This window comes from Mustelus asterias, chromosome 21 (assembly GCF_964213995.1).
Source record: "Mustelus asterias chromosome 21, sMusAst1.hap1.1, whole genome shotgun sequence".
Classification (NCBI taxonomy): domain Eukaryota; kingdom Metazoa; phylum Chordata; class Chondrichthyes; order Carcharhiniformes; family Triakidae; genus Mustelus; species Mustelus asterias.
The window spans coordinates 71,977,306-71,989,755 of NC_135821.1; the positions used below are offsets into that span (position 1 = coordinate 71,977,306).

Genomic DNA, 12,450 nt, shown 5'->3' on the forward strand with positions numbered 1-12,450 from the left:
GCAATTAGGAATAGGCAACAAATGCTGTCTCAGCCAGCGACACCCAAATCCCATGAATGAATATATTTTTTAAAAAGACTGACATTGCAGATACCACAATATCTGGATGACAAAACTAATTGTAGGCAATTGTAAGCTTTTACATTTGAGAGATTAAATTGACAATACATCGGAGAATGATACCATGGGGGCGATTCTCCCAGCCTGCTGCGCTACTTTTGTAACACAGCGGGCCGGGAGACTCAAGCTGAGGCCATTCTGTGGGCTCCCTGCTGGGCGCCACAGCCTACGCGTGTTTCTGACAGCTGGATTTCCAGTGCCGTCAACTTCACGCCAGAAATCAGTGTGGAGCTGCATAATTTATGCAAATGACAATTTAAATCTATTTTACATTTCATTAGCGGGCCTGGGGTCGAAGTCTCCGGGTCCACAAGCGTCTCCCCCCCCATTAGGAGTGGTTCACTCCAGCGGGGCTTACTATAACTCCCCACTTGCGGGGAGCTAGCAGCCCGAGCCTGCTGGAGTGAAGGGGGGCAATCGAGGCCCCCCAGAGGGTCCAGGCCAGGAGGGGTGGGGGCATTGCCACCTTGGCAGTGCCAGCCTGGCCCCCGGCTCTGCCCAAGTGGCAAAACAGTAAGAGTTTTAACAACACCAGGTTAAAGTCCAACAAGTTTATTTGGTAGCAAATGCCATTAGCTTTTGGAGAGCTGCTCCTTCATCAGATGGAGTGGATATCCACTCCATCTGACGAAGGAGCAGCGCTCCGAAAGCTAATGGCATTTGCTACCAAATAAACCTGTTGGACTTTAACCTGGTGTTGTTAAAACTCTTACTGTGTTTACCCCAGTCCAACGCCAGCATCTCCACAAAGTGGCAATACCCAGGGAGCATCTTGGCACTGCCCACTAGGCATCGGGCAGTGCCGGAGGAGGGGGTTCTAATGGGGGGAAATCGGAGGGGTGGGGGGGTCCCGCTGCCACTCTGCATACAGATCTTGAGCAGAGGGAGGGAGGCCAGCGGGGTTGGGCATCGGGGTGGGGGGGAGGGGGGTGGGGGGATGAGGCATGTTCAGGGGGGGGCCAGCGATCAGGCCATTGGGAGGGGGTGTTGTACGAGCAGCTATGGGGAAGCCAGCAATGCGGGGTCATTGCGTGCGTGCCGATCCCGGTGCTGACAGATTGGTGCATGCACAGTGGCCTACTCAGCGCTATGCTGCCCTCCTCTCCAGCGGGAATAGGCCTTGCCTCCAGCTTTTTGGAGTGATTTACTCTCGTGCACTCTACAGTGCACAGGAGTGTGGGAGATTCATTTTGAAACTCCCACTGAATAAAACAGCGGGATTTACTCCAGTTTTAATGCGAATTCGATACTTAGAGTTGTTTTGGGAGAATCGCCCCATATATGTCTTGAGATCAGAATCCTTGCATTGTGTTGCAATGATGGACCCTAACTCAACTGAATCAATTCTCATTCTTTTAATTCAAAAACGTAAGTGATATTACAGATCTTTGATCAAGTCTGAATAATTTGTATTTATACACTTCCTTCAATGTGGGAAAATATTCCAGGAGCACTATCAAGCAAAAGTTGACAAGAGTTAAAAGTCTCACTAAAAGGTTGGTTTTGAGGAGCAAAGTTTCAGGAATTTTCAGGGTTTGGAGCCTTGACATAAAGGTAAAGGCATAGCCAATGGTGGGAAAAGGAAGTGCAGAATGCACAGGAAGCTAGAGTTGGAGGATTGAGGATGGTCAGGCTGGAGAAAATTACACAACTAAAATGAGGAGAAGCAGCTGTGGAGTGATTTGATTCTGTGGATGAGAGCTTTGAGATGCTGATACACCAGGAGCAGATCTAAGTTAGAAAGTATAAGGTTAAGAGGATATGGACTGCAGCATTTTGTATATGCTCAAGTTTATGTGAGGTAGTAAAAGTATGGATGGTGTTTTCGAGCATGGTGATTGAGGTAGAGAGAGGTGGGTGGTATTGTGGAGGTGAAAGGAGGCAATCTTTACGATGGAGAGCATATGGAGCTAGTGGCTGAGCTCAGGGTCAAATAGGAAGCCAAAGTTTCAAATAGTCTGGTTCAGCCCACAACAGTCACCAGGAAAAGGGGGGGGGGGGGGGGGGAGGGGGGGGGGGCGGGGGCGGGGGATAGAGTGGTTCAGGATCAATGGCTAGGAAGTGGAGTTTGTCACATAGCTAATGTCAACGGCATCAATCCTTCACTGTGCAATTGCAGACAATTGCTGCTCATACACAACTAGGCAAAAATGCTGACAATACAGAGGTAGGTCAGAGAATGTGGGATCAGATCACATGTGGGCAGCACACAAATGGGAAAGGGTAGGCAGCCAAGGATATAGCATGTGAGCGACTCTACTGTCAATGGCATGGGGTGGGAATAGGAGACATTGCAGGATATTTGCAATTCCCAAACGGATATTTAAAAGTGGAACCAGGCAAGGGCATTCCCGCCAGTTGGGCAACATAAAAATGTTATCAGAGGATGGCATGGTTAACCATACTAAAGTTTGCAATGTGCACCAAGCTCACATTCACAGATGGTACCACTTGGGACTTGACTTGGGGCTGTTTCAGTACCATGACAATTGCAGACACCTGATTGGGGATGTTCAAACAGAGCTGTAGGAAAATGGACATGGAATTAGGGGGTAACAACACGTGGGAATGAGGTGGTAGTTTGGAAGGATAGTGAGGTATAAGGATAGTGTTGTCTTTTTTGAGAAGTTGATAATAACAGATTTCCAAAGGGAGGTGGGGACAGTAGGCAAGTTAAGGGAACTACCATTCTCAATCTTATCTTCAGTCAAGAATACAAATGCAAAGAAAAATGAAGTAAAAAAAAGAGGAACAAAAACTATTCCCTTTCAAATAGAAAATTCAAGACCCTGAGAGATAAAACTTACCACATTTTGAACATAATACTTGGCATGCATATATCCTGGAAGTTCAACATAGATGCCAAGCACTTCTATACAATAGATGATGATGTCAGATACCAGGTAACATATAAATGGAGTCAGAAAATGTGGAAAGTACTAGACAAAAAAATAGGAAAATAGTCAATAGAAGCACATGTTTCTACATGAATGTTTCTTGGATAATTGAAAAACTGAAGTAATTATCATTGCAAATGTCTTACTCCATGTGTCATGGGAGTACATTTCCCCTGGGTTCTCCTGGTATTTCTCCCTCCCCATACCTCTGATTGCACCCAAAGTCTCCTTCCCTTACTGACAGCTGTATACTATTCTTCTCGGTCCTTGGCTGCTGCATCCTGTCATCAGATTCCCCACATTACCTGCCCTCAAGTGGTAAATCTCGACAGCTGTCAGGCAGGACTCTGTAAACATTTATTCAAATGAGGTTCTGCTGATGATGTCACTAAAAATTTGGGGTTCACTGCACGCTACTGGGTGCCCCTGCACCCTTACATCCCCCTGTAAAAATCACGGCCTGAGAATGCGCAAAAGATAAAGGACAAAGAAAAGTACAGCAAAGAAACAGGTCCTTCAGTCCTCCAAGTCTGTGCTGATCATGATGCCCCAGCTAGGCTAAAAAAAAATCTTCTGCCCTTACTCGGTCCGTATCCCTCTATTCACGTACCCATCCAGATGCCTTGTAAATGTTGCTAATGTGCCTTCTTCCACCACCTCCTATGGCAACGCATTCCAGGCACCCACCACTCTCTGCGTGAAACATTTCCCCCGCACATCTTCCTTAAACTTTCCCCCTCTCACCTTGAACCTGTGCCCACTTATAATTGACACTTCCACCCTTGGAAAAAGCCTCTGACTATCCATGCCGATGCCTCTCATGATTTTGTAGACCTCTATCACGTCTCCCCTCAGCCTCCATCTTTCCATTGAAAACAATCCTAGTTTATTCAACCTCTCCACATAGCCAACATCCTTGAGATCAGGCAACATCCTGGTGAACCTTCTTTGCACTCTCTCCAAAGCTTTCACGTCCATCTGGTAGTGTGGTGACCAGAACTGCACGCAATACTCCAAATACTGCCTAACCAAGATTTTGTATAGCTGCAACGTGATTTCCCAACTCTTGCACTCAATGCCCCGGCTGATGAAGGCAAGTATGCCATATGGCTTCTTAATCATCTTGGCCACCTGTGTTGCCACTTTTAGGGAACTGTGGACCTGCACACCCAGATCCCTCTGTATATTAATGTTCCTAAGGGTTCTGCCATTTACAGTTTAATTCACACCTAAATTTGATCCTCCAAAATGCATCACCTCGCACGGGTCTCTGGCCTCTGGCAAAACAGACCAGGACCTCAGCACACTTGTGCCTGGAATGGGAGGATGTATTCAAGTTGCACAAGGAAAACATTGAGCAAAATGCGACTTTGGATTATGGCTGTGCTCACAGAGGAGCAATTTTTGAGAGGCTATTTGGAAAGAAAATTGCAGATAGTCTGAAGTAAGACTTCTGCTGCGATTACTCGTGGTTTAATGCAGACCTCACACTGAGATAGTGTTCCAGTACCTAGTTTGTACTGGAGCAAAATGAACTCCCGTGTCTTCATAGATAAATGATTGCCTAAAGCTCAACTCTCTGCAGTTGTAAAACAAAAATGCTACTGCTGTTCCATCTTAAAAGAAGCCAACCAACCCAAGATGAAAAACCACCAGGATGTTTTTATTTCTGAAATTTAGAAAATAGGCTTTATACCAGATTCAGTTACACGGCAGTTTCTGTGAAGCTCAATCTCTTCAAGGTGGTGCCACATTAGGTGCACTCTCCATTTTGTCAACCAGATTGGCAATCTCAGAACAGATGCACGAGTTTGAACTAATGCAATATAAGTTTTATATTATCAAAGGTTGGTACCTAATGTGGTTAAAATAGACTGTTTTAATGAATATAACTGTCTGCTAACTTTAATATAAAATTGGTTGATCCTTACCTTAATAACGCCATAAACTCCTAAGCCACTGATAGTAGACATTAAAACGTCAAAGACAAGAGATGTAAAAGTCTCCACTGAAAGATATAGTGCATTTCTATGCATTAGTGGAAAATGGCTTTGAATAGTAGAATTAAACTGGGACAATTAATCATCGAGTTAGGAAACTGCCTTAGCAAAGATGAGTGACAGAAGCACTATATATTCAAAATCTAAACTCATTCCATGAAACTATGTTTTAAATTAATTAGCCTGTATTTTAACAATAAGGTTGAGAACCAAAGTTTTATTCAATTAAGCTTTCAAGCATATTTATAAACCAGAATATTTTTGTATTTGTACATAGTTTCAATTTTGCTCAGCACTGACACTGGATCTAGATACGAGGATCAGGCCCAACATTCAGCATCAAAAGGGATACCAATTTTCATTTAACTTAAAAGTAGCTGCCAAAGAGAAATAAGTCACTTTCTCCTGTCCCCCTGCCCACCTACCTAAACTTAGGCTTAAATAAGTTATTAGCAGACCACATTAAATTTATTTTTATCCCTGGTTGCATTGGTGCATCAGTGTGAAAATCTATAGTGATGTACCTTTGAATTTAACATATTTTAATGTGTGCGATTGCTCACCACAATCTACAGTGCTAAAATAAAATATTGCCACACTATGTGTGAAGCATTTTCACAGCATACTGCAGATTTTCTACTCTAAAACATTACCAATTAAGGCAGGAGCATCCAAAATATTCATTTACCTCTGTGAAAGACACCTTCAAGATGAATACCAACCATAGAGACATCTACTTTCGAATCTGGCCTGAACAGCCTCACCAGTTCAAATCCAGCCATTATCGTCCAAAGAACCTGTAGGAACAAAAGAGCATTCTGCTATTTCTAAATACATATTGTAATAGTGGTTGTCCATTGGTGAGCTGCAAGATGCACGGGACTGGACACAAGTGCCATTCCAAGTCTTGATGTTGCTCAACTGCAGAGCATTACATCAGATATACTGCACAGAAATCAATCATTTGGCTTAACCAGTCCATTCCAGCGTTTATGCTCCACTTAAGCCATTTCCTAACTTTTCTCATCTAAGTTTACCATCATAACCATCCATTCTCTTCTCCTTCATGCTTGACTAGTTTGCTCTTAAATGCATCTACACTTTGCACTTTAACGACTCCCTCTGGTAGCAAATTCCACATTTTTTTGGTAAAGAAATTTTCTCTAAATTCTCTATTGAATTGCTTGGTGACTATCTTAAATCAATGTCCTCTAGTCATACTCCAGTTGTACTATTTCCTAGAACAGAAAAATTCTCCCCGTATCCACTCGATCAAAACCTTTTGTAATTTTAAAAACCTCTATTAGGTCACCCTCAGCCTAATGATTTCAAAAGAAAAAAAAACCTAGCCTGTCAATCCATTCCTGATATTTATACCCTTGTATTTTTAGATCCTTTTTCTGATATGGAGGCCAGAACTGCACAGAGTACCCCAAATGTGGTCTGTCCAAGGTTCAATATGAGTTTATTATAACTTCTATACTTTTCAATACCATCCCTCTAAAAATAAAGCCTAAAGCTTTGTTTGTTTTGTTTATGGCCTTGCTAACCTGTGCGCAACTTGTGATTTTGTATTTGTACTCTTTGTTCCCACTGAGTCTTGAACTTTTCAAGTTACAAATTACCTCTCCCTGCAAGTTTACTAATGCCCTCCTGCAATCTTTTGCCATCCTCCTCAGTATTGTCTATCCCCCACATCACCAATAAATTTAGAAATTGCATTTTTGATTCCAAGTCCAAATTGTGAATGTAAATTGTGAACAGCAATCTCCCTCCACTCATGCTGCAAGCTAGGGAAAAAAAGAGATGGGGTAGTTAATTAATAGTTAATAAAGAGTGACATTAATACAATAGTGAGAGATGACCTTCATTCTAAAGATCAAGATCTGGAATTCGTTTGGCTGGATAAGAAGTCACTTGTAGGAGTGGTTTCTAGGTCCCACAACAGTGACGTCACTGAAGGACAAAGTGTACAGGAAGAAATAACAAGGGCTCGTAAGAAAGGTACTGCAATAACAATGAGTGATTTTAATCTATATTTGGTAGAACAAATGAGATTGGCAAAGGTCATCTGGGAGATGAGTTTATCATAGGCTTTCATGACAATTTACTAGATTAGCATGTTCTAGAGCCAACCAGAGAGCAGGTTATTCTAAACCTGGTATAGTAATGTGCAATGAGACAAGTGTAATTAATGACCCCTTTGTAAAGGAGCCTCGAGCTAGCAAAAATCATGCATGATTGAATTTCACATTCAGTTTGAGAGTAAGAAGCATAGGTCTAAGACTAATGTTTTAAACATAAATAAAGGTAATTACAAGGTAAGAAAGGCAGAGTTGGCTAAAGTGAACTGGGAAATTAGGTTAAATGTTAGGATAGACATTTGAGATATTTCATAACACTCAGCAAAGATACATTCTAATGAGAAAGAAGGACTCTTTGCGAAGGATACGTCATTTGTGGCTAAAGAAATTAAAGATAGTATCAAATTCAAAGAAAAAGTGTACAGTATAATTCTGTGAAGATTAGTGGTTGGTCAGAAGATTGGACTGAATTTAAAAACTAAGATAAATAAAAATAAGGAGCGCAAAATGAAAGTAAGCTAGCTAGAAATAAAAAACAGATAGTAAGAGTTCCTACAAGTACTGAGAAAGGAAAATGGCAACTAAAGTGAGCGTTGGTCCTCTAGATATAAAGGCAAGTGAGGCCAGACGATTGAGCGCTGGGCTCACTAATCAGATGCAAATAAAGATTTGAATAAATTAACATATATTCAGCCTCTAGCTGGAAGTGGGCTAGAGGCCGACTGCGCTGGAAATCCACTTCTGGTAAGATCGCGAGAGCCGGGAAATTGGGTGCAGTCCCGATTCCTCGGCTCTCGTGTGATTTTACCGGCTCGCTCCCGCCCATCGAAGGGCAGGGCAAACCAGTATAATTCCACACTATGTGCCTGTCTTTACTGTAGAAGACACAAATAACATCCCAGAAATTCTTGTAAATCAAGAGATGAAGAGAAGGGAGCAACTTTAAACAATTCCATTCACCAAGGAAAGAGTACTGAGTAAACCATTAGAATTACAAGTTCCCAGGACCTGATGACCAGCATCCTAGGGTCTGAAAAGTGGCTGAGATCATGGGTGGGATTTTCTGGCCTTGCTTGCCCTGAAACCAGAAAATCCCATCCGAGGTCAACGGACCTTTCCATGATCCGCCCCTCACCCACTCAGATTCCCATGGCAGGCGGGATGGTAAAATTCACCCTCATATATGTATTAGTTGCAATTTTTCAAAATTCGTTACATTCTGGAAAGGTCCCATCACATTGGAAAATAGTGATTGCAATTCCTCTATTTAAGAGAGGAAGACAGAAAACAAGAAACGATAGGCCAATTCACCTAAAATCAGCCAAAGGGAAACTGCTAGAATCTATCATTAAGAGGTCATGGTGCATGGGGATAACAAAGGATTGAGTAGCTAACAGGAAACAAAGAGTAAGGATAAATGAATCATTTTCAGGTAGGCAAGCTGTAACTAGTGGAGTGCCGCAAGGATTCAACTATTTCTAATCTATATCAATGACTTGGATGAAGGGACAGATTGTGTGGCTGCTAAATTTGCTGATGACAAAGATAGGTAGAAGACTAAATTGTGAAGAGTCTGCAAAGGGATAAAGATGCGTCAATTGAGTGGGCAGAGATTTGGCAGATGGTGTATAATGTGGGAAATATGAACTTGTCCACTTTGGCAAGAATAATAAAAAAGCAGCATACTATGAAGTGGGGATAGATTGCAGAACTTGGTGGTATAGAAGGATGTGTGGGGCCTGGTACATGAATCACTGAAAGTTTGTATACAGGTACAGCAAGTGATTATGAAGGCATGTGAAACATTTGTCATTTATTGCAAAGGGAATGTCATGTAAACGGAGAGATGTTTTGCTATAGTTGTACAGAGCTTTTTTGAGGCCACATCTCAAATAAATAGTGAGGAGGACCACATCTCAAGTACTGTGTATAGTTTTGGTCTCCTTGTTTGAGAAAGGATACGTATTAGAAACAGTTCAAAGAAGGTTCACTCGACTGATTCCTGAGACAAAGGGCTCATCTTATGATGAAAGATTGGACAGGTTGGGCCTGACCACTGGAATTTAGAAGAAGGAGGTGACCTTATTGAAACATACAAGGTACTGAGGGGACTTGACACAGTGAATGCAAGAGGATGTTACCCCCTTCTGGGAGAAACAGGAACTAGGGGACAATTTAAAAATAAAGGGGTCTCCAATTTAAGATGGAGATAAGCATTTTTGTTCTCAGTGGATCATAAGCCTTTGGAATTCTCTTCTCCAGGGTGCATTTCAGGGAGCATCATTGAATATATGCAAGGCTGATAGATTCTTAACTAACAAGAGAGTCAACGGTTCTGGAGGTAGACAAGAAAGTAGAGTTGAGGCCCCAACCTTCAGCCAGAAATGCCTAGTGGATGATCCATTTCAGCCTCCCCCTGGGAGTCCCCAGGCACTATGGACGCCAATCTTCAGGCATTTCAATTCACTCCATGTGATATCAAGAATGTCTGAAGGGAATGGATGCTGTAATGGTAACTGGCCCTGACAACATTCCAGTAATATTACTGCGTGGTCCAGAACTTGCCCTGCCATTAGTCAAGCTACCACACTAGTATTGAACTGGCAATGTGGAAAACTGCCCAGGTATGTCCTGTCCACAAAAAGGATAAATCCAACCTGGCCAATTACTACCCCATCATTCTACTCTTGGTCATCAGAAAAATGATGGAAAGTGTCATTGACAGTGCTTTCAAGCGATACTTAGCAATAACCTGTTTACTGGTGCTCAGTGCGGGTTCCACCAAGGCTACTCAGGCTACTGATCTCATTACAACCTTAGTCCAGACATGGACCAAAATCGTTGAACTCAAGAAATGAAGTGAGGGTGCCTGCCCTTGACATCAAGGAAGCATTTGACAAAGTGTAGCATCAAGAGCCAACTCTCCATTGGCTGGAGTCAAAGTCATACCTAGCACAAAAAAGATGGTTATAGTTGTTGGAGGTCCCACGCCATCATGATAGGAGTGTCCTAGGTCCACCGTTTTCAGCTGCTTCATCAAATACCTTCACTCCATCATAAGGTCAAAAGTAGGGATGTTCATTGATGATTGCACAATGTTCAGTACCATTCATGACGACTCAGATACTGAAGCAGTCTGTGCCTGCTATATACAGCTAGACCTGGCCAATATTCAAGCTTGACCTGAGAAATGGCAAGTAACATGCACGCTACACAAGTGCCAGTTAATGGCCATCAGGTGAAAGAAAGAAACTAACCATTGTCACTTATTATTCAATGGCATTACCATTGCTGAAACGCCACTATCAACATTCTGGAGGTTACTATTGACCAGAAATTGAACTGGACTAGCCACATAAATATCGTGGCTACAAATGCTGGTCACAGGCTGGGAATTCTGTGGAGATTAACCCACTTCCTGACTCCTTAAAGCTTCTCCACCATCTACAAGGCGCAGGTCAGTAGAGCGATTGAATACTCTTCACCTGCCTGGATGAGTACAGTTCCAACAACATACCAGAAGCTTGACACCATCCAGGATAAAGCAGCCCACTTGATTGTTTATGGATGGGTGCCAATCAATACCTTCATCATGTGCACCATCTACAAGAAGCATTGCTGGAACTCACCAAGGTTCCTTAGGCAGCACCTTCCAAACCCATGACGTCTACCATCTAAAAGGACGAGGGCAGATACCTGGGAACACCACCACTTGGAGATTTCCTTCCAAGTCATTGACTGAGAAATATATCGTCGTTCCTTCACTGTCGTTGAGTCTCAATTCTAGAACTCCCTCCCTAACAGCACTGTGAATGTATCTGCACCTAGGGACGACAGCGGTTCAAGAAGACAGCTCACCAATCCTTCTCAAGGGCAACCAGGGATGGGCAATAAATCCTGGCCTAGCCAATGACACCTACATCCCATAAATGAATTTTTAAAACTCTTCACTTGTCTAGATGAGTACAGCTCTGACAGCACTCAGAAGTTTGACGCCATCCAGCACAAAGCAGCCTGCTTTGTTAGCACCCCACTCCTCACTTTCAACATCCACTCCCTCCATTACTGCCACATAGTGGCAGCAGTGTGTACTGTCCACAAGATGTACTGCAGCAACTCACCAAAGCTCCTTCAACAGCACCTTCCAAAGCAGTGACCTCTACTGTCTAGGACCAGGGCAACATGTGAACAACACCACCTGAAAGTTCCCTTCCAAGTCACACACCATCCTAGCTTGGAACTATATTGCCATTCCTTCACTGTCTCTGGGTCAAAAGTCGTGGAACTGCCTCCCTAACAGCACGTGGGTGTACCTACACCACATGGGCTGCAGCTGTACAAGAAAGTTCAAGGGCGGCATGGTAGCACAGTGGTTAGCACTGGTGCTTCACAGCTCCAGGGTCCCGGGTTCGATTCCCGGCTCGGGTCACTGTCTGTGTGGAGTTTGCACATTCTCCTCGTGTCTGCGTGGGTTTCCTCCGGGTGCTCCGGTTTCCTCCCACAGTCCAAAGATGTGCGGGTTAGGTTGATTGGCCAGGTTAAAAATTGCCCCTTAGAGTCCTCAGATGCGTAGGTTAGAGGGATTAGCGGGTAAACTATGTGGGGGTAGGGCCTGGGTGGGATTGTGGTCGGTGCAGACTCGATGGGCCGAATGGCCTCCTTCTGCACTGTAGGGATTCTATGATTCTATGAAAGTAGCTCACCATCACCTCCTCAAGGGCAATGATGGGGGTAATAAATGCTGGCCTAACCAGTGACACCCACATCCCTTATTGGTATAAAAATAATCAACCATGATCTTATCAAATGGCACAGCAGGCTTGAGGGGCCAACTGACATACTCGCGCTCCTAATCCTTATGTTCGTAGATCACCTCTCATTCTTCTGTGCCTAGTCTACTCAACCTCTCCTCAGGGCATTTCCCTTATCACACGACTCATTCAGTGCTCTTCATTGAACGGCAAGTATGACACTATATACAATAGAAACTGCACCACCCTCAGCTTCTCTTGCTTTTACTTCATCAAAAATCTCATTTATCAAATGTGATTTGCCCTCAACCATAAACACCCATTGAAGTAATTTAGATCGACACTTTGGACTGCTAGTGTGCTGGCTGCTGTATTGGCAAAGGATAAACATGAGACAACTTTTAACTAAACCTAGAAAAATTGTTTACAAATGCACAGGGCCTAACAAAGGGCATAATATGTGCACGGCATAATATATATATGGGACCAGCAAAGCAAAACTGCTTTGCCCGGAGACACAGTCATTACTGACAAAGCTCCAAAAAAAAATACACCCTTACAGAGCAGCTGCAACAAAAGTAGGTTAGTTGTTGACCTG

General features: G+C 43.2%; 1 protein-coding gene across 1 annotated transcript in view; it reads right to left on the bottom strand.

Annotated features, from left to right (window-relative positions):
* Positions 1-12,450, bottom strand: part of LOC144508983 (lysosomal-associated transmembrane protein 4A-like) — a 28,179-nt gene that overhangs the window by 6,020 nt on the left and 9,709 nt on the right. The window contains exons 2-4 of the mRNA XM_078237203.1: positions 5,706-5,814; positions 4,949-5,025; positions 2,928-3,059 (exon numbers count right to left, since the gene is read on the bottom strand). Of these exons, the coding sequence (XP_078093329.1) occupies positions 2,928-3,059; positions 4,949-5,025; positions 5,706-5,814 (318 nt within the window). The remainder of the gene's footprint in view (positions 1-2,927; positions 3,060-4,948; positions 5,026-5,705; positions 5,815-12,450) is intronic.